Source organism: Phocoena phocoena, chromosome 1 (assembly GCF_963924675.1).
Source record: "Phocoena phocoena chromosome 1, mPhoPho1.1, whole genome shotgun sequence".
NCBI lineage: Eukaryota > Metazoa > Chordata > Mammalia > Artiodactyla > Phocoenidae > Phocoena > Phocoena phocoena.
The window spans coordinates 97,051,139-97,073,968 of NC_089219.1; the positions used below are offsets into that span (position 1 = coordinate 97,051,139).

General features: G+C 40.4%; 1 protein-coding gene across 2 annotated transcripts in view; it reads left to right on the forward strand.

The window, feature by feature from the left end:
• AHCYL1 (adenosylhomocysteinase like 1) overlaps positions 1–22,830 on the forward strand; it is a 38,155-nt gene that overhangs the window by 9,982 nt on the left and 5,343 nt on the right. Inside the window, exons 2-7 of one of the 2 annotated variants that reach the window (XM_065872082.1) lie at positions 16,134–16,245; positions 18,744–18,887; positions 20,042–20,142; positions 20,581–20,683; positions 21,845–21,939; positions 22,519–22,625. In XM_065872082.1, coding sequence (XP_065728154.1) covers positions 16,134–16,245; positions 18,744–18,887; positions 20,042–20,142; positions 20,581–20,683; positions 21,845–21,939; positions 22,519–22,625 — 662 coding nt within the window. Of the gene's footprint in view, positions 1–16,133; positions 16,246–18,743; positions 18,888–20,041; positions 20,143–20,580; positions 20,684–21,844; positions 21,940–22,518; positions 22,626–22,830 lie in introns of those variants that run through there. The other variant, XM_065872090.1, reaches the window with a different exon arrangement.

Genomic DNA, 22,830 nt, shown 5'->3' on the forward strand with positions numbered 1-22,830 from the left:
GGAACCTCTCCTATTTGGGGAGTAGAGGGTTCAGAATTCTGTACATTCTTTTCTGACTTCACAGGGAGGGGATTAGCTGAGCACTGGGCATGTTTGGAATGAGAGCACCTTGCCAATTTTTACTGAATTTGGACCAACGCATTGTAAAAATACAGTCTCTCTTCCTCAGACAGGCTCTTTGTCATGCTCTCCTAAACCCTTGTGGATCCATCTGAATGATTGTCTGTAGCTGACAGATGGAGTTGGTATTAAAAGCAGATTTTCTACTTCCTTGGCCTTATTTGTTTTATTTCTGTACAAGACTAACTCATTTGTTCCCTGTGTTCCTTGAGTCACTTTTATCAAGAGCCTGGTAAACTCCATGTGCTTGTGTTTGCCTTTTCAGATCCTGCTTAGATTGTCTCAGATCAGTCCTCCTCATGGAGTGGGAAGGAGTAAAAGCTAGGGAGCTAGCTAGGGAGTCACCTAGGGGGCTTTTTCAAAATATTGGTAACCGGGGCCCTAACCTAGGCCTACTTAATCAGAATGGGGAGGGGTTGAGAGTAAGGGGCAGGTGGAAAATGGGATGGTATGTGCATTTTGGAACAGCTTTCTCAGCTAAACTTGAGAGATCCCAGATTTAGAACCACTCTTTTAGATTATCTAGCAAGGCTAGCCAAACTTGTTGTGAAATCTGCTATTTGGATGGTAATGCAGCCACCACCTATCTCGGATGACTTTGGCCATGAGGGAAATCTTGTGCCCCATAAAAGAGGTCCTGAAAAATAGCCTATACTTACTCTTCTTTCCCAAGGTATACAGAGTAAGCCATAACCAGAAATCATGCATCCCTGTCAACTCAAGGTTGAGCATCTACTGTGTCCCTGGACCTGTGCTGGCTGCTTAGGATACATCAGTGAACAAGACAAAGGTCCATATCTATCCTGTGGCATTTACATTCTTATGAGGTTATTATTTGGGTCATGTGAGTCTGGTGTAGTGGTCCCAACTGTTTGGAGTTTAGAGCCCTATCAGAGCTGTGCTTATCTTCCAGAAAAATTACATACATGTAACAATTTGCATATAAGGGGGAGTTGGCAGCCTGAAACCCATCCATGGATCCCAGGCTAAAAACCTAGACAGCTTGCTTGCCTAGAATTGATTAATGTCGTGATTGGGATAAAGCAAGGTCATGAGTTTGGGTGTATGGGCATTTTATCTCCTAGCAGGACTGGATTGTGGTTTCTTCATCTGTATAGCCAAGGTAGTTTGCCAAGAACTCAAGGGTGTCTCTAGAAAAAGTATAAGGAATGGCTAGACCTCCACTAAACCAATAGCATTTCTTTAGTCTGTGTTCTCTTTGAAATGTCAAGAATGACTTTGACTCTCTGTCCTCATCTCCAGTTTCTGGTTAGCTGAGCTTCTTGGACTCAATAGATTAAAAATCAGGTCAGAATATGAGAATTTCCTTAACATAATAATTTATATTGTGAATTCCTGGATTAAGATAGTAAAATTATAAAGATCGTGAGAGGACTTTTTAGTGAAATTCTGGCTTCAAAACATAGAAAATCACAGAAGGAGTTGATTGAGGGACTGAGGAAATAGCCAAAGAGTAAAAGATCAGAGAAAGATGATAGGAAAAAACGGGCAGAGCTCAGAAAGACAATTAACTAAGCTGGTAAGCCAGGTAGCCAGGAGAGCAGTTTCCTCCTTAAGCCGAAGTGAATAGATTTGAGACCCAGACAAAAGATTCCTTTTTAATCCTGAAGGGGTCTGTCACTATTGCTTTATTATCAAATAGACGTTAGGGTAAAAAGGGGAGGGTAGATAAGGCTTTGCTTTATTTATACCGATATTAGTATGTCTCTATCCCTAGAAAAGTTGGTGTTTGACTTGAATGAATGGCAGAACCATTCCTCAGAGTTAGTACAGTGTGTAACATGTGCTACAGAAATATGAATGAAATTTCATTTGGGGCAACAGGAGAAAGAATTATGTAGAAAAGACACAGCCAGATTTAGAGATTGGAGCACAACGAGCTTGCAGAGTTCTATGCCAGTTCTACCTTTACCTCCCTGAAGTATAACCACAGGCCAAGACCTCTTAAGGTGATCTTTACAGGGATATTCTTGTTTCTCTGCCTAAGTCTAAGGAGAACTTTCCAGACCCACATTGAGGGGTTGCTGAATAAGTGCTGTATTCAAGGCCTTCCAGGCCAAACTTCTATAAATTCAGAGCCCGTTAGAGAACAGTACTCACAGTCCTCCCCGGAGGAGCCGGAAGGCTCTAGATGGTTCCAGTTGTAACTGCTCTCCAGCATATGGAAAAACTATTTTGCTGTGAAACCTTACAACCTGCTATTTAATATAAAAGACATCTCATTGTTTGCTCAATGATGCATTAAAGTCAAAGCTACCTAATCTAGTAGAATATAATCATACCACCAACTATCTTTATTTTCTATTTTTAAAGAAGCCCTTTAAAATGATCAAAGGAATTTCAGACCTCACTTCCTGGGTCTGTTTAGATTTATTTTGAGGTTCTGTTCAGCTTATGAAGCTATATAGTTAAAACCTACTTTTGAGTTTTTGGGAAAATTCTACTGTTCTTAAAAACCACATAGCCAGGATTTTTTTCTTTGTTCATTAAATGAGTACTTTATATATGTCTATCGTGGATATGAAACCAAGATTCAGTAATCATATGTCAGTTAAGTCCAGAATACTTCAATAAAATTAATAACCTTACAAGAACTTTTTTTTTTTAGTTGTAGCAGAGTCAGTTAGAGAAGTGGTACCAGAAAGTGGGAAAGCATCAGTGACAAAATGTGTCTTTATCTAAAAATTTTACTGGGAAGTTCCCAAATTTACTTATAGCTCATTTTGAATTGGGAAAATCCAACCTCACTAGATCTTTCAGACATGTTATAAAGTGCAAGTGACTTGAAGTGGGTAATGTTTGAGTGGTACACCACAGTTGAGAAAGGAACCTAGTAGAATGTTCTCAATTTAAGGGCATGTTCTCTAATTATACTAAGTGTTAGTGTGTGAAAGAAAAGTTCCCCCATCACTATAATGCACAGGATAAATAAACGCTGATAAAAAGCACATTTAAAATATATTCTTTGCTGCATGTTTTAAAGCATCGTCATATCTTATGAAGATAGCCAGCGGGTTTCCAAGATAACCAGAAAAAAAAATCATTGGTCAGTTTTAACCATACCAAATTGAAAACCTGTGTGTATAAGTAAATACAGGTGGAGTTTTTTTTTTTTAAGAAAACATTTTTAATCTTACAGTCCAGTACCTTGAAAAGTACAGTAGTACAGTACAATAGCTGGCATACAGGGGCTGGCGTTGAGTGGACAGGCAAGAAGAGTTACTGACTGGAGGAGGTGGGAGGTGGGAAAGCTGAAGGATTTTCAGCAACAGGAGGCAGGGCAAGCTGCAATTTCACTCAAATGCCTGACGTCGATGGCACAGGTTCTGGTTCCTTGCTGGATACAATTCTATCTACCCTCTTGAAAAAACAATCCAGTGATGTCTGGGTAGTAGCTCTTTTTTTTCTCATCATAGTTAACACGGTAGCACTGGCTTGCATTCTGAACATTCTGAAGGCTGCTGCAACCTTTGTGTACCATTCTATGTTCGGGTCCTGTGCCTCAGAAACTAACAGTGTCTCGTCAAATAAAGAAAGTTCCCTTGCCATTTCCTGGGTTGTGAATCTCTTTGGTTCTTCAGTTACTTCTTCCTCTTGTCGCTCCACTCTCTCGATTATTTTCACTTTTGTTTCCATCGTTATTGCTTGGCTCTTCTTAGCAGTACCAGCTACATCACTGCTGCTTTTACACTTGCTTCTGGACATCCAGGGCTTGAAATAAAGATACTGTACTACTGTACTTTATACAGTACTATACAGTAAAGTACACAAAAGCACAACCACTGGTAGGGGATGCACAACGTATGCCAGACACGTGAACTAACTTGCGTGATTGGACAAGCAAACACGTTCACATCTTTGAAAGTTGGCGACTTGAAGGTTTGTATGTAGGGGACTTAACATATTTTTCTAAGAGGCTCTGAAAGACTAGAGACACTAAGGATTGGAAGGTTTAAGAGTATCTAAAATTTAAATATTAAATCTTTCACACGAACTTCTCCTCCTTACATGAAAGGTACTAAATAAATTACATTTAAATGTTCTACTTATATATTTTTTAAAAGATCAGATATTTCTCATTTAAAAGAAAGCAGAAATTATTTAAAATACGAGCAGTAGGGATTTCTCTGGTGGTCCGGCGTTTAAGACTCCGAGGTTCCACTGCAGGGGGTGCGTGTTCGATCCCTGGTTGGGGAACTAAGATCCCGTAAGCCGTGAAGTGCGGCCAAAAAAAAAAAAAGGGTAGAGGGGTAAAGGATAAACCCTGTATCCAATCCAAATTACATTAAAACCCAAATATAAAATATCAACAGAAGGGGCATTTTCCTAAAAGGAAGTAAATACTCACTATTGGGAGAAAACTACGTTGTAAGATATTTTCTTGCTTTGATACGGCTAAAAAAAAAATAAATTTCATGTCTAAAATTTTAGGCTTATATAGTTATAAATATGTAATTCTACTTTATAGGTAGTTCAACTAGGAGAAATAAATTAGCACAATCATTTGAATTGATTTATATATCAGGTGGAGTTTTTAAATTGCTTTTGATTCCAATGGGAAGCTCACGGGTCATTTCTTTCATCAGAAAGTGTCAGGATTAGATTGCTTGTACATTCTCCTCCTCCCCAATCCATCCCCAAAAGACAGTTGAAGCATATGCCAGAGTGGAGCTTTTTGCTTCCACAATGTTTGGGCTCTCCTATTCTCTCTTCACCCTTTCCAAGTCTAAGGAGCAGTATCTCTCAATGGCAGTTTATTGGCAACTTAATATGACTTTTCTTTGCATCATTCCACTTCTCCCAAAACCAGTGTGGATTTTGGAACTGAGAGTTCTTTTCCCTCCCCAAAGCTCACCATGTTCAACTGATATTGTAAGTTCAGAAAGCTTTAGTGCAATAGTAGACTGTTCTGTAAACTAACCCCTTGAAAATAAAGGGGAACGCTGCTGTTGCCCCCAGCCTGTTACAAAAGAAGGATAATAGTACTGATTTTGTAGGGGGGTTTATTGTTTTTGTTTTGTTTTTTACTTAACTGGGTTTGTTGTTAATGTTGCCTTGAGCAAGTCACTTAACTCCCACCCCTGTTCTGTTTTGTCATCTGTGAAGGGTAGATCCAGCAGTCAAAGGATTCCAGAATGTTTTGAAAATACAAATCCTCTATAAGAAAATCTTAGCCACAGCCACTAATGTTGAAGCAGGTGCTTAAACTAGAAAGTCATAGAAATCTAGGCATTCAGGACCTTGGTTTTCACCATGCTAACAAGTGTGGATTTCAAACTGCTAATCAGCTTTAAGTAAAAAGTCCTAATTGAGTGCCCTCAGGTGGTTTTACTTGTTCTTTGTATGCCAAGATTTAAACAAAAATGGTTTGAAAAACATTTAGATCAGTGATATTCTAGCAGTGTTACTGGTAAAATTTGCTGAATAACTTTTCCTATACAAGAGTTGATTTTGGCTTTTGGTTTACCATACAGCCAAAAGCAAGAGACCTTTATCCTTGCTTATCTGTCCACTTTACTCATTAGAATATGGCTAATCAGAAAGTCATAGGTCAGGAAAACCCAAACTTTTGTCTTCAGGTCTGGGAGGCAGCGAGAATAGGGGGATTGTACTGTATTCATTCTGGAACAACAGGTAGCTCTTATTTTTCAATAGCTCCAAAGATGTTTCGGCCTACAATTTCTTTCAACCAGCTTGTTTCTTGTAGGCCATCTAAGGTCATTATTTTATACTGAGACTTATCTAAAATTGAACATAAACACCTCAAGTTAGAACGTCAAGAAGGATGGCAAATACTGCCTCTCTACAATGAAAAATACAATTATGTTTTATTTATTTATTTTTGGCTGTGTTGGGTCTTCGTTGCTGCGTGTAGGCTTTCTCTAGTTGTGGCAAATGGGAGCTACTCTTTGTTGTGGTGCGCGTGCTTCTCATTGTGGTGGCTTCTCTTGTGGCTGAGCACAGGCTCTAGGTACACGGGCTTTAGTAGTTGTGGTGCACAGGCTTAGTTGCTCCATGGCATGTGGGATCTTCCCGGAGCAGGGCTCGAACCCATGTCCCCTGCACTGGCAAGCGGATTCTTAAGCGCTGCACCACCAGGGAAGTCCCTACAATCATGTTTTTGTTGTTGTTGTTGTTTTTTACGGTACGTGGGCCTCTCACTGCTGTGGCCTCTCCCGTTCCGGAGCACAGGCTCCGGACGCACAGGCTCAGTGGCCATGGCTCACGGGTCCATCCGCTCCGCGGCATGTGGGATCTTCCCCTACCGGGGCACGAACCCGTGTCCCCTGCATTGGCAGGCGGACTCTCAACCACTGTGCCACCAGGGAAGCCCTACAATCATGTTTTTGATGTGACTAATTATCTTTGATAGATTCTTGTCTATGTATTAGAAGCTTAATATTTTGTGTTTTGTTTTTAAGAGCTGTGGAAAGTAAAGCTTGCTGCAGCTGATCTTTAAAGTGGTTTTACCTTGTCCTTTGAACTTGAAAATATCCAGTCTAACTACAGAATGGATTCTGAAGAGTCCCATTGACCCACTCATCTCTGGAAGCAATACCTGTTACTACATAGTATTTAACATTAGGTCTTTAAAGTCAGATAATGTTATTTAATATTGAGTTTTGGTGGTTTTTTCCTCCCTTGAGCCTGTACTTGATGGGAAGCAGTGGATGGTGACTAAAAAAAATATCTCATTAACCTTTGTTGAGTATTAGTCTAGGGTTCTGAATGCTGAGCCTCGTGGACTCAGCTGCAACTTATTGGGAGCTACTTGTATTTCTTCTGCCATATCACAGGTGGGATTCACTCACTCAAGTGAATATGTAAAGAGGGTTTAAATTTCTAAGATGTAATTGGCTTTCAAGTTTATTTAAGCTAGACTTCCAGATCAAGGAAGGAAGACTTGTTCTTATAACATCTCCAATCTTGTTCCAATTTGATAGGCTAAGAAATTACACAGATGGCATTTACTCAGTCTATGTGGCCACCTTCCAAAATGCCAGACTCCATCTTCCTTCTAGAGATATCCACCGATTACTTGCTTTCAGTGTTAACTTTTCTTCTCATAGCAATTTGTTTGAAGACTACAGATTTGCCTAATTTGTAAGCAGTTGTGTTTTCATCTTAAAGAATATCCCAGCGTACTTTGCAGTAAGGTTTGCAAGTTTAACATCTTGTGAGCTTCACTTAAAATCAGTATTGGCTTTAAAGAGGACTGCGAATTAAGGCTAATGACTTTTTATTATAAACATGTAAGGTTTGTATATATGTGTAACCAGGCTTGGTCTTTCCTGACATTCAAGAATTGTTGATTCTTGTACTCTCTGAATCAATACAAAGTGATTTCCAAGTGAAAAAAAAACAAAGTGCAGAATATTTTAGCATGCTACCTTTTGAGTAAGAAAGAGAGGGAAAATAAGAATATAAATACATATTTGCTTTTCCTACCTCAAGAAATGAACATAAGAAGGCTAAACCAGAAATTAATGAAAATTGGGGAGAGTGGAACAGAGTTGGGGGGATAGGAATGGAAATGAGACTTCTCTGAGTATACCTTTAAAATTTTTGAGATGTGTTTTATATGTCAAAAAATAAAATTAAGAAAAAGGAAATCTTAAAATTGCATATAAACAGAAACAAATGAACCTAACTACATATCAGGAAGATTACACAATCACCCAGAAAAAAGTACTTTGACTATGCATACTCTTTGTGAAATATATTCTAAGGAAAAAAAGAACTTCAATGAAATATTGGCACTTCACTGCATAGATTATTGTTAATAATAATATTAGCCTTGTAATTTTGAAATTATTTTATGTGTAGTATAGACTAAAGCAAATAAGTAAATATTGTGTTGCTGTTAGAGACCCAAGATTGTCACCATAAAAAAAAGATACAAATAGGAAAATTAAAAATTTTAAAAATGGTAATGTTAAATTTGAAAAAAAGTATCAATATGAACTCATGAGTAAAACAATAACGATTAATTTCTCTCTCTACTGAAAGAACTTAGAAGCACTGACACCTCTCATAGCAATAGGCAGACATTATATCCAGATTTTAGTTTCTAAATACCTTTCCCTGCTGAAAGAAATTGGGGCTCCCTGGAGAAATGACTGATTCTAGGTCTGAAGCAGAGAAAGAACAAGATGAGCCTGGTATATCTTCTTATGTCGGAAAGAAAGGAATCATTTAAATGGGATCATGTCAAAAGAACAGAAGAGTCAGCTTAAAGGAGGCTCCCATTGGCCCAGTTTGGGACAATTGGAGCATTCAGTGCACTCATATAATTGAGTGTAACATATTGGATAAATAAAATATGAATGACATGTAAAAAAGAAAGTGAAAGAGAAAGAAGAAAAGCTTTTCTTTACATGCCAGCCTACTATATGTGGAAAGAATGATAGGAATCATGATTCTATAAACCCCCCTCCTCCCCAATATAATTGGCTCAGGCAAGGATTATGAACAGATGGTAAAGTCACTAGGGAACAGGACATTCACAGGCTGACAAGGATCACCCTACAAATTAACCTTCACTTGCAAAGGAGAAAATATTCCTTTCAAAGACTGATGTTCGTCACTTTAACCAAGGGTTTCAGGTTAGTGTCCCCAGTAGTGGAACAACCTGACTTTATGTGCCTCCTGATATGCTGCGAAGTAAAGTATACAACACCAACTATGAAATATTCTTGCCAAATTTTAACCTCTTTCTAATCAAACCCCAAAACTGAACATCCAGTTCACAGGAAGGAAACAGTCTGAAAAATTCAAAATATGGGAGAGGGCTTCCCTGGTGGCGCAGTGGTTGAGAGTCCACCTGCCGATGCAGGGGACACGGGTTCGTGCCCTGCTCCGGGAGGATCCCACATGCCGTGGAGCGGCTGGGCCTGTGAGCCATGGCCGCTGAGCCTGCGCGTCCGGAGCCTGTGCTCCGCAGTGGGAGAGGCCGCGGCAGTGAGAGGCCTGCGTACCGCAAAAAAAAAAAAAAAAAAAAAAAAAATGGGGAGATTCTATAAGGCAACTGGCTTGGACTCTGGGAGGAAAAGTCAGTACCGCAGAGCGCGGTGGGGCAGGGAGTGGGGGCAGGTGGGAAGCAGGAGAACTCTTCTAAATTAGCAGAAACTAAAAGAACCTAACAACCAAATGCATTTAGTGAACCTTGATTCCATCCTGGGTTGGAAGAGTCGGGTTTACAACTATGAAGGATATACTTGAGAAAAATGAAGTAAATTTGAATACAGACTGGATATTTGATGATATAGAATTGTTGTTAATGTTCTTAAGTATTATAATGTTATAGGGGCTCTGTAGAAGATTATCTTTGTTAGAAGATGCATTCTGAAGAATTTATTATGAATTTTTATATTTGGAAGGTTTTTTTTTGCAGGACTGTTTGAAAGTATGCATGTGTGTATATGTATAGAGATAGAGAAAGAAACCTAATATGGAAAATGGAAAGCTTCAATCTAGATGGAGGGTATACAAATGTTCATTATATTATGTTAATTTTTTTATGTTGAAAATGATCATAATAAAGTTGGAAAAATAAATAGAAAGTGCCAGCTGGTGCTGGGGGGTGCGGTGGGGGGAACTTTGGTGTATCAGTAAAGTCATGGGTATGTTCCAAGAACCTAGATTTCTTCAGTCACCTGTACAAAAAACAGCAACGAAAAAAATAACAACCCTAGAATTAATGATAATTCAGTGTCAGGAGAAAAAGAAGAATGACTGGAATGTTTTCATATAATATTGGTAGACAGATTGAGGATGAGGAAAGTTGGGACTGGCCAGGCAATTGGACAGGTAGATAGCTAAATAGGCATTGAAACATAGTCCGGTTGCGTGTTATGTTCTGTTGTAATTTGTGGTTTTCAAAAGATTAGGAAGCCTTTCCTCTTACTTGTTGCTTTTTTTTTTTTTTTTTTTTTTTTTTTGTGGTACATGGGCCTCTCACTGCTGTGGCCTCTCCCGTTGCGGAGCGCAGGCTCCGGACGGGCAGGCTCAGCAGCCATGGCTCACAGGCTCAGCCGCTCTGCGGCATGTGGGATCTTCCCGGACCCGGGCACGAACCCGTGTCTCCTGTGTCAGCAGGCGGACTCTCAACCACTGCGCCACCAGGGAAGCCCACTTGTTGCTATTTTTTAAACCTCTTAATTTTACCTCTAGTTGGCAGTTGGAGGCCTAGATCACTCATTTTCACTAGAGCACTTTAGGAGATAATAGAAAGCCAATGAAGTGTGCTCTCTAATACCAAGAGACGGGGAGTAGCTGATAAGGGTAAAACCACTCTTTGGCAGAGTTTTTCAAGCTTTATGTTCCTTCCTCACCATTTAAGTGACTCAGCAGTGTGGGCCCTGGTTTTGCCACACCGCTTGCTCCCACCAACATTGAAGAAAGATCAAGTTGAGTCCCATTTTGAAAGGAGTGTTTCTTCTGACAGTGGAATTGGATTCTAGCAGTGTGTGTGTGTGTTATATCCTGTTACTATTGAGACACAGCCCAGTGGAGTGGGGGAGGGAGATGTGTGCTGTGATTAGCTTGCCTACCCCCTCCCTCTAGAAACTCAGGCCCCATCTGGGGAAACTGAGAACTTAAGAAACTTGAGACAGGGAAGGAGGACAGTGAGCAGCCAAAACCTGCCGAGTCTCAGAAGACTGGTTTCTGCACCAGGGAATGGAAGAAGTGACTGGAGGTGGCTCTGGGTTCGACTCTGTGGCCTGAGATTGATTCCCTTGAGATAAGCTGTTTTCTGTTGGTGTACCTGCGGGCCAAGAGTTGAGAAAGGGATGCCTTTCATTTGGGAAATTTCTTTTGCCTGATTGAAAGTCTGAAATAGTTCTTGTACCAAGAAAAGAAGTTGGTGTTTATTGATAACTTTCTTTGGATTCATCTGAAATGGGAATCAGACTGATCAGTGGTAAGTATCAAGAAAAGGTCTTGGACTTTTTTTATGCTGACAGCCATACTCTCTTCATTTCCTCTGAAAAAAAAGCAGGTGAGAGTAGAATCTGTGGAAGAAAGAATAAATTAGCCAGAAGATGTGTGAAAAGGGGATTAGAAAAGATGCGGTAGGAGTCCTGGAAGGAGTCCATAGATCTTCCATAGATCTTTCCTGAAATAGCACTGAGTACTTAGTTGGTGCCTACTAGATGTATTGACTAAAGGAATGTAATACCCTGAATATTATCCTGATCACCCTCCACTGGCCATAGTGTCATGGCGGAATTCTGGTGGCTATTAATTCTCTGATTTAGGACCTAGAAGGCAAAGTTGGGTGGGACCTGGGAAGGAAGTGTAATTAAGCTACTTTATCTGAGTAGATAGACCATGTGTTTGTGGAAGTAAACTTCTCAGCTTCTGATGGTAAAAAATATCAATTAAGATCAACTAAACAAGTAGTGTACGACAGTTTTTCTTCTCTGGAGTCTTATAGCTGTTATCGATTGCCTATGATTCCTTCTTCTTGCCAAGTTCTGTAGAGCAATTCTTTTAGCTCAGTCTGTCACTAGACTTACCACTAGGTGGTAGATGTACCATACGCCAAATTGTTTCTTCAGTAGAGCTTTTCTTACCATTCTCAGTATCACATAGAAGAGTCAACCATTGTACCCACCAAGCTATTTTAAAAGGTGCTCTAAAATAGCACATAAAATTGGCCTGACATTTAATTGAGTCGCTAAGGCACAGCAAGTACACTTCTGTATTTGGATGTGCTATTTGCAGAATGGGTCAATCTGATATTCTAACCTTTCTCATATATGATTGATATTAGTTCAAGAATAGAACACTGGTGGGAATTCGCTGGCGGTCCAGTGGCTAGGACTCCGTGCTTTCACTGCCGTGGGCCTGGGTTCAATCCCTGGTCGAGGAAGTAAGATCCTGCAAACCATGTGGCCTGGCCAAAAAAATAGAACACTGGTGTGTTTGTTGTGGGTAAGGCTGTTTATATGGGGTAGTGAGTATTGAAACAGAATAGTTCTTTAACATAGGACTTTTTGATTTTCAGACCTTTTTGGACTTCCAACTATCTTCTTTTCCCTCCTCCTCATCCCCATCCTACATCATATTAGACCTGGCATTCCTTACAGGTCTCGATTTGAAGAAACATGAAAGCATACCAATTAAGACTTAATAATGATTGGAAGAAATCATGATAAATAGGAAGTAAACAGACGACTTTGTCGTCATTTTTTGTATTTTTTTTCAACTAAATAACCATGTTTTGCTTAAATGCAGTGAGTCCAACCCAATTAGAAGGCTATTATTGAGATCTGGCTTCACTAGAGAGAAAACTTGTGATATCTGTAAATTGCTTTTGGCAACACTGTCTATTTACAATGTGAAGGTGAACAACGCTCCAGGAGGTATTTCACCAAGGAGAAGACAGAGCTACTAGCTATGAAGACAGCCAGTGGAGCTAGCAGGCCTGATGGAAACTAGCAGAGAAGCTGCATTTCACAGCAGCAGTTACTGATATAGGTTCTCTTCTGCAAGTAGTTTGGGGTGGGAGAGAAGACAAGGTTATCATATATCTTTGTGTAGCTGAATCATTTTATTTATAAGCATTGAGATTATCAATATGCTGCAAGAATAGACAGTGACCCATTTATGTCATGGCCTGAGTTAACTCTCTGCCCACTTCAAATATGGACCATATTCATTATCTGAGAGATGAGGCGCTGCCGTGATTAGTAAGCTGCTTGCAACAGTCTCGTATTTTTAGATGGGAAAGATTTTGCTAAGCTTTAGGCTACTAAAGCCTAATCCCATTCTACAAGGTGGGATTATGACTATTAGTTCTTAGGTTGCTAAAGAAATACATATCTGTCTTGACACAGCAGGCTGTCTATATTTTTTATTTAAAAAAACTGCAAACGTTATTGCATTTCCCTCCCCCACCCTTCCTACCCCCAGGTAGGTGGTGTCTGGGAATATACCCAGAACCTTTGGGGGGGGGGGTGGGGAAGATGAACAGGGAGGGAATCGTAACAGTCATTAGAGGAGAGCAACTTCCAAATAGGCTGCCTAGGCCAGGAGCAAGGAAGCTGATGGAGGAAGAGCTGCCTCTGGAGAGTGTTAAACGGTGTTGATGGTCTCTTGACTGTTTTTTCTGCCACCAAAATAACTGCATATTGGGTTGAAAGTCATTACCTTGGTCCTGGATTAATCCCTTCAGTAAATCTAGCTTTGCTGACTGCAGAAGTCATGTGAACATACAGTGGGAGATCCTATCTAGAAGGGTAGATGCTGACTTGTGGCCACTTCAATAAATGCTTTTGGTTTGGTTTGGTTTGGGTTTGAAAGGCAGTTGTGTTTTTGACATTTAAGCTGATTAAAGTTTTAGCACCTAAACTAAAAAAGCTGCTTCTTCAGGTGTACGAAGATACTTGTTAATCAAGTTCAGGTGTAGTGTTTGTGGTTTAGCTTGAATCTTTATTATTTACTTATTTTTGAAATTTGATTGATTTGATCTTATAGAAGAAAGAAATTTGAAAGGTTCATTCATTCTACAAATAATTATTGAACGCTCCCTATGTGCAAGATCCTGGTCTAGATGCCAGAATACGTAGCTCTCTTTCCCTTCCATGCCTTTAGGATCTATCCTTAAACTTAAAAATACAGTCTGTGGACTCTGCCTCCTCTCTATTTCACAAAGTAACCTAAAGAAAAACTGCCCGGTTGGATGTTAAGCCAAGGTAGATTTAAAATGAAAGTACACTGAAGTTTTTCTTTCAGGCCTGCTGCCCAGTAGTATTATCTATGACATCAGTTTCTCTGCTTTGATTCTTGGTGTAAAAACACAAGTCTGTGTTCCCTTGATTACTGCTTCATTACCTGTAGCATCTACTAATTCAGTAATCGCCTTGCTCATACTAGCTGCCTGTGCCTAGGCTGCACAGTTATGCCTGATTCTTACGCTGCCACCAGATACCACCCTAGCTGGAGGGTACATATGACAGAGGAGGGGAATGTTTAGCAGCTGCAACTAATGGGCGTTTCACTATTCCTGGCTTCAAAATGCCTATAACCAGGTTGCTAGCATTATGGAGAGAAGATTTTAATCTGTAATAGGTTACATTTCCAGATATTATTTGCTGAAAACCTAGCTTAATGAATTCTCCATGGGAACCTTTTCATATTTAATCAGCGTGTGAGGAGAAGCTTGATTCAGATTCTCAAACCATTCTGTTTTTCAGAGGAGGTCGAGGTTTATTTTATATTTCAAAGAAAGGGTTTATCAGAGTTTAAATAGGAGTTTAGGAGGAAGGTTTAAACCAGTTAATAGAAGTGTTTTCCTACACTTCAGAAACACTAATTAATTTAACTATAAATAATGTTAATTGTAAGCTATTTGCTATTAAAGCCAGTCTTCCAAGTATCCTTCAAAAGTTATCTGTTTCTGCCTTATTTCATTTAAGAAAGTTTTTTTTAACATTTTTATTGGAGTATAATTACTTTACAGTGTTGTGTTAGTTTCTGCTGTATAACAAAGTGAATCAGCTATATGCATACGTATACCTCCATAACCCCTCCCTCTTGCGTCTCCCTCCCACCCTCCCTATCCCACCCCTCTAGGTGGTCGCAAAGCACCGAGCTGATCTCCCTGTGCCATGCAGCTGCTTCCCACTAGCTATTTTACATTTGGTAGTGTATATATGTCAGTGCTACTCTTACTTCATCCCAGCTTCCCCTTCGCCTTCCCCGTGTCCTCAAGTCCATTCTCTACGTCTGTGTCTTTACTCCTGTACTGCCCCTAGGTTCATCAGAACCAATTTTTTAGATTCCATATATATGTGTTAGCATATGGTATTTGTTTTTCTCTTTCTGACTTACTTCACTCTGTATGACAGACTCTAGGTCCATCCATCTCACTACAGATAACTCAATTTCGTTTCTTTTTAGGGCTGAGTAATATTCCACTGTATATATGTGCCATATTTCTTTATCCATTCATCTGTCGATGGACACTTAGGTTGCTTCCATGTCCTGGCTATTGTAAATAGTGCTGCAATGAACATCGTGGTACATGACTCTTTGAATTATGGTTAAGTAAGTTTTTAATACAGAGTTTACCAAGTCATTATTCTCTCCTTCCTTCAAATTAGTCCTAATTTGGGCTTACCTGGTGGCGCAGTGGTTGAGGGTCCACCTGCCGATGCAGGGGACACGGGTTCGTGCCCCAGTCCGGGAAGATCCCACATGCCGCGGAGCGGCTGGGCCCGTGAGCCATGGCCGCTGGGCCTGTGCGTCCAGAGCCTGTCCTCTGCAACGGGAGAGCCCACAGCAGTGAGAGGCCCGCATACCGCAAAAATATATATATATATATATTAGTCCTAATTAGTTGGGATTTACTATGGTATGTGTGTTTTTAAATTTTTATTAGAATATTCTGGTATTTTACTGTGTATAGAAGGTTCTGGCAATATTCCATTGGCTTTGTGAAGGATAGGTACATGATTGGACTCTGACTATTAGCACCCCAATACCCATCACCATTTAAGGCATCTATTCATAATTCTTACAAAAAAACAAGACCATTGCTAACTTCAGGATAAGAATATGCTACAAGAGAATATTCTGAAATAAAAATCAAGCAGAAGCCCTAAGAGATTATGCCTGCTTTTTGATAGAGTTGAGAGCAAGGGTAAAGAGTTTAATGTCTCAGGGTTATAAGAGAAGAGAAAAGAAAACTTTATGGAACGTGGGAAGGAAGACCTGTGAAATTAGACAAATGCTAAACGAAGTTGGGTCTTACGCTCTCTCTCCTCCCCCTGTCCCCACAAAATTCTGCTGAAGCCATCCGGCATTTTGGGAGGAGTCAGAGAATAGCCTCCTCCACCCTCATTTCTGGTGGAAGAATTACTGGCTTAGTAGGAGCCACCTGATAATACTAGCTTTTAGGGGAGGCAATGTATGGCCTTTAAAAATGAGACGTTTCATAGAATCCTTGTTGTAAGTTTCAACTTTTTGTCTTCCTCTTATAGCAAATCCAGTTTGCTGATGACATGCAGGAGTTCACCAAATTCCCCACCAAGACTGGCCGACGATCTTTGTCTCGCTCTATTTCTCAGTCCTCCACTGACAGCTACAGTTCAGGTAGGTGTGAACTTCCTGTTGTCTCTGATCTCTCCTCCCTACTCCAGAGTCTTGAGCTAGTACTTCACCCAGTTCTCTTCACTTATCTAGGATCTGAAAATACCTCATGTCAGGACTGCCTGTCTTTGTGCTGAAAGCTGATAACTAGTGGTTGAGCAATGGGAATGTTCCCAACCAGGGTTGTAGTTGGAGAAGCTTTTGTCATCTTGAGACTTTCCTCCCCGATGGTCTCTGTGTGTGGTCTGTGGCCAGTTCCTGGTTGGTAGTACTGGGCCGGTTCCCATTCCCATGTTTATTCACCCACATTGAGAAGGGAGAAAATCAATGGTATTTTGGCTGCCAGAACGGGCCTTGAAGAAGAGGTGTACTTTGGAAGCATAATTTCTGATTTCTTTGTTAAAGATATACCCTGCCACCTATTTTTCCTTCTTGCCTTTAAGACTGCTTGAATTGTCAACAATAAAAATTAGTGGGCTTCCCTGGTGGCGCAGTGGTTGAGAGTCCGCCTGCTGATGCAGGGGACACGGGTTCATGCCCCGGTCCAGGAGGATTCCACATGCCACGGAGCCGCTGGGCCCGTGAACCATGGCCGCTGAACCTGCGCATCCGGAGCCTGTGCTCCGCAGTGGGAGAGGGCACGGCGGTGAGAGGCCCGCGTACGGCAAAAAAAAAATTAGTATTTAGCTCTTTTTATTTACTAGTTACCCTTTATGTTGAAATATCTTCCCCTGTTAACCTCTGGAGTGGGAAAGAGTCCAACTAATGTGGCTCCAGCTGTTTCTTTTTAGTTCTCCTCTCCTATCTTAACCCTATATAAGCAGTCTTTTTTTCTGCTTTGAACTGTGCCCTTCTCAACTTTAGAGGCGGGTATTAGAAAATTAACATGGAAAAGGATATAGAATCTTAGTTTGAGTACTGGAGGAAATGGGGCATCTAATCCAACCTCCTCATTGTTCAACTGAGGAAACAGTGTTAAAAGATTAAAAGGCTTGCTCAAGGTCATAGATTGCTATGAATGTCAGCAAAGGAATTTGTACCAAAAGCCATTTATTTTCTTTTGCCATAATCTTGTTTGCATTGTATTACTAACATTAGGACTGGGCTTGAGGTATAAGGACTGTTTAAAAAAAAAAGAAATGGATAGACAATTTTTAAAAACGTATTCTCTGCCCTGTGACACTGTTAACCCATTATGGACAAGATAGGCAGACAAGTACAAATGGTGGTATACAGGGTTAAGTACGGAAATAAATGAACATGCAGTCTCACTGTGAGCATGTGTGCAAGAAAAGGTTCCAAAATATAATGGCGATCATAAGTGAAAAGGTGTTTTGGAGTGAGACAGATACAAAAAGTGATAGGTGGCAAGCAGGCTAATTATAGCTAAGAGAAAAAAATTTGAAAGATTGAGTTATGAGAGAAAAAGTTGGGATGAGTGATGGAAGCTTTAAGAAGTCTTTAAAGATCTTGATGGCCATGTTTTATGGGGACCTAGTAGAGCATTTTTAAAAGCTTAGTGATAGAGTTAAATTGTCCTAGTGGATAGATAACCTTTAGTAGTATTTGTGTTAGCTGGACAGAGGAGGATGTGTATGTAGAAGTCAGCGAGAGACCTGGTACACTGGCAGAGACGGTGATCAGGAAAATATTCAATGAGAGAAAAAAAGTGATTTGAGAGGTAAGGAGTGATTGTTTTATATTCTCCTGCGTATCTATCTGCAAGGACATTTTTGGCTTTTTGTGAAGCTGCTTTTTAAAGTTGAACATCGTGAGTGATCTCAGGGCTGGCAACAGAATCAGTGCTGCTCATCTTTTGTGCCATTTCTGTGTTCCTTAGTGCAACCTAGTGTAAAATCTCTTTATAAGATTTTATAAGATAAGGTTATCTTACTGTTTTTATTCTTTTACATTAATGGTTCTCAAAGTATGATCCTCTAAACAGCAATATCAGCAGCACTTGGGGATTTGTTAGAAATGCTAATTCTTGGGTCCCATCTGAGACCTACTGAATGGGAGTTTCTGGCAGTGGGGCCCTAGCCATCTGTGTTTCAACAAGCCTTCCATGTGATTCTGACAGATGCTTTAGATACTTAAGTTTGAGAACTAGTGATCTATAGAAATAACATTCCTTATATGGCCTAAATTATTCTTCCATTTTTGCCATGTCTGGTTCCAGTCCTGGTTGGGACCAAGTGCCCCTGTTTTGAGGGATTCTCTTGAGCTGGTGCAGGTTTGGGATCAATAGCTCCTTATCACAGGCACTAATGGCAAAGTCATCGGTGGGGGGGGATGGGTAAAAGGGCCACAATACCGAAAGATCTACAACAGTTTCATTCGTACCATTTCTTAGACCCTGGAGGAGTAGAACAGAGAGAGACGTACAAGGTGGCTCCAATTAAGAGTGTTCGCTTAACTTAAATGAGAGTCCCTTGGTGACTGCACTCTGTGGAGTTGGGGCCATTGAGGTTTTTCTTTCCTCATTTCTTTCCTGGTTCTAGCTGCGTCCTATACAGATAGCTCTGATGATGAGGTTTCCCCCCGAGAAAAGCAGCAAACCAACTCCAAGGGCAGCAGCAATTTCTGTGTGAAGAACATCAAGCAGGCAGAATTCGGACGCCGGGAGATTGAGATTGCAGAGCAAGGTAAAGAAGGGGAGTGGGTAGGGGACCAGAAGCAGCCCACTTGCTAGTCATCAGGATGCACAAACAACTTAAGGCGCGCAAGCTAACTTGAAAGTCTCCTGGGAAACTCCAGTATCCTGGACTTTTATATAAACACATCTATCTGTATGGAGCCTGAGCCTCAGGAGTCTTGTTCTTGTTCTCCCTGCTGCTTCCTGTTCTCAACGTGTGGTAATTACACAGAGTACTTTCCCTTTTCCTCCCGCATGATACCATATTCAAAGATCTGCTTGCAGAGTCAGCAAGTCCTGGATCAGTACATGGTGGTTAGTTCTGCGGGATCCTACCATAGCTGCCAATCTCAGAGACCCAGATTTCCCAGAAGCAGCAAATGTGGGAGGGTTTTCAGCTAAGGATGTGGTGACCTAGGGTCTCTTTTGGTCTTTGATCCTGAGCACCCTCTGCTGGAGCAAGAGTTAAAATGACTGACAATCAGTTAAATCTTGGTTTCTCTACCCAGCCCCACTCGAATAATGTCTTGTTGTTTTCACATTGGAGGCATGTTCTATACTGGGCAGGAGTACAGAACTCAAACAAACTGATAGAATAGGATTAGACAGCGTAGAAGAACAGAAGCAAGTGGCTTCTGCTGATGTAAAGTCTTTCTTCCTGGTCTGATGATTGTAGTATATAGGAATCCATTAGCCAGTGCCATAACTACTTCCCTCTTCTCCCAGATGAATGGTGACACTCACCTTCCATTTCTATCACTTTTGAGAATTTGACTACATATAAGCCCTCTGTATATAAGGCTGAAACTGTAGAGGAAGAGAGAAATTCCAAGTGATTAGATGACAACTCACTGCTGTTGTTCTGCAGTTGAAGCTGCCAGACCTCAAATAAATATGCTTAGAGGGAATTCCCTGGCAGTCCAGTGGTTAGGACTCCATGCTCTCCCTGCCAAGGGCCCGGGTTCAATCCCTGGTCGGGGAACTAAAATCCCACAAGCCACGTGGCACGGCCAAAAATAAAATAAAATAAAAAATGTGCTTAGAGTTTTTTCTTCCTTACCTCACCGTATCTCAACAGATCCAGACCAGCCCTAGATGTCGCTGGGGCAGGAATTAATGATATTGCTAGTGCAGACCTAGCTCAAATACTCTGTTCTTTCACAGACATGTCTGCTCTGATTTCACTCAGGAAACGTGCTCAGGGGGAGAAGCCCTTGGCTGGTGCTAAAATAGTGGGCTGTACACATATCACAGCCCAGACAGCGGTGAGTTTGTTGGGAGAAAAGTGATGGTCTTCTGATGGGAGTGGGGGTGGGGAGGGACACTTTTTCTTTTTTTTTTTTTACTTGCTTTTCCTTCCCTATCTAACTTCCAAGTGCTAACTATTAAGTGGAACCTCCCAGTTACACAATAATGGGGTTTTCTACTTTGATTGTGTAGATATAACCTACTTTTAACCAACCTGACTTAGGGAGATCTCGATTTGCAAAAATGTGATTGTTATAAATATGTTATTAAGACATTTGGGACCATTTTTGGGGGGTAAAGTTAGATTCCAGTGTACTGACTAGTGGATTACACACCCTTTTGTAACTTCCCAGTGTAGCACCTGTTGCTGCTGAGTTGCTGGGCATTGTTCTCTTAGTTACCACTCAAGTCTGGCCCTCCTCCTTCTCACTCTGTCTTCCTATACATCTATATAGGTGTTGATTGAAACACTCTGTGCCCTGGGGGCTCAGTGCCGCTGGTCTGCCTGCAACATCTACTCCACTCAGAATGAAGTGGCTGCAGCACTGGCTGAGGCTGGTAAGTTCAGCTTTTTTCACCGACTTTGCTGCAAAATAATTATCTAAACATAATTTTTACATATCAGAATTATCTTTACAATGTCATGTATGTCTAGGTGCTGTAAAATGTGGAGGGTAATAGTGTCAACAGGAAGGAAATGGATAATAAAGGTCCATATGCATAATGGAATAGTGTATAGTCATTTAAAATGATCTTTGTAAAGAATATAATATATGGGGAAATGCCAATTCTAATGTTAAATGAATGAGAAAGAACTTTAAACTGTGAGCTGTGAGTATGAGCTCAGCTGGTCTCCTTTCACAAAAGTCTCCTCACTTTTGAGAGAACACAAGTAAGAGGTACCATCTATTTGATAGTTCATTAGATAATTTGGTATTCAGTATTGCATTGAAAATATATGAACTACTTATGAGTTCAGTTAAACATAAAGTAATTTTTATTGTTAAAATGTTCAAAGGAAAATCACTCTGAAGTTTCTTTAAGGTTCTCCCATCTTCCTATGATCCTCAGAAAGCAACTGTATAGTACTTTTGTTTTTCTTGTTTACTCTTTTCTGATGTTTATTGCAGAAAATTTAAGAGGGTCCCCCAAAAAACTAAAATCCTGCTACACAGAGATAATATTTGACATATTTTTCCATTTTTCTGTTCACTTTTTACAGAGATGAAATAAGTCTCGGTATATATACAATTTTACAACGTAAATATAACATTTTCAGAAGTAGTTTCCATGTCACTAAAAACTTCGACAGCATCATTTATAATAGTCATATGGCCATGTGATTTTACTTCACTGTTTTCCTAATGTTGAACATTTAGTTTGTTTCAAGATATTTGCTAATATAAATAATGCTGTAGTGAACAGCTTTGTTTTGATTCCCACTTCATTTTATCTCCTTAGAATAAAGTTCCACGTATAAAATTGACTGAAGTGAATAACATTTTAAGGTTCTAAAATACTTTCAAAAACAAATATCCCTTAAATTCTTAACTAATTTCTGAACTAAAGATGCTCTTCTGACTTCTTGCCCTCCGTAAGTTGTTTCCTTTCCAGCGTAATTTCTTTAGCCTTTTTCTCTTCACCTGGATCTCAGAGAGTGATGTTGGTATAGGACACTCCCCCAAAGAGGAATGAGCTGATTTGTTTCCATCTCTACAGGAGTTGCAGTGTTTGCTTGGAAGGGCGAGTCAGAAGATGACTTCTGGTGGTGTATTGACCGCTGTGTGAACATGGATGGGTGGCAAGCCAACATGGTAATAATGCATATTCATCCTACACTTTTGACAATGGATTTCTTTCCTTTTTTCCCTCAAAACATGGTTCCCTAAATATGTTTCGGATGTTTGGTCTTATGCACTTACTTTGTTGCCAAAATGGTTAGCTTGATACCTATTCAGGATGGGTCTGAGTACTGAATGGAAAGGCGGGGGAAGGGTAAGACCAACTGAACACATGTGGCTCATACACAGCAGAATGAAATAGAAGAAAATGATATGGTACCTCTTTGGAGTAAAATTCTGGTTTCTTTCCTTCCTGCCCCAGCTCTCCTTTTACGTTCCAAGGGGCTTTATATCAGGGCTCTAGACTAAAAAATGAGTCTGTGATTAGCCTACTACTCTTCACCATAGCCTAGAACAAACTTAGGAATCCTTTTAACCATTTTACACCAACAAATTTGACTGTGTTTCCACTGTCTAAACCTGCTCTAAGGAGCTCTGAGGAGTGCTCTCCAAAACATACAGGGCTCTCTTACTAGTGCAGAAAGTGGGTTCAAAGTTCCCCCCAGCTCTAGCAGCCTGAATGCCCATAGAAGTCTTCTGGCTGTTCTATAGATCCTGGATGATGGGGGAGACTTAACCCACTGGGTTTATAAGAAGTATCCAAACGTGTTTAAGAAGATCCGAGGCATTGTGGAAGAGAGCGTGACTGGTGTTCACAGGTAACAGATTCTGGAGTAGCTGCCCCTTGTGTCCTTGCCTCAGCAGATTCTTCTGGTCTCTTTTAGGCTTTAGGGCTATGTTTCAGCCTTGTAACTAAATGGGAGTATCTTCATTAGATAAAACTTTTGAGTATATATAAATTTGGAAAAAATCAAGGAGACCCTAAAAGGAAGTTATTTCAGACTCTAGTTCAGAGATTTTCTC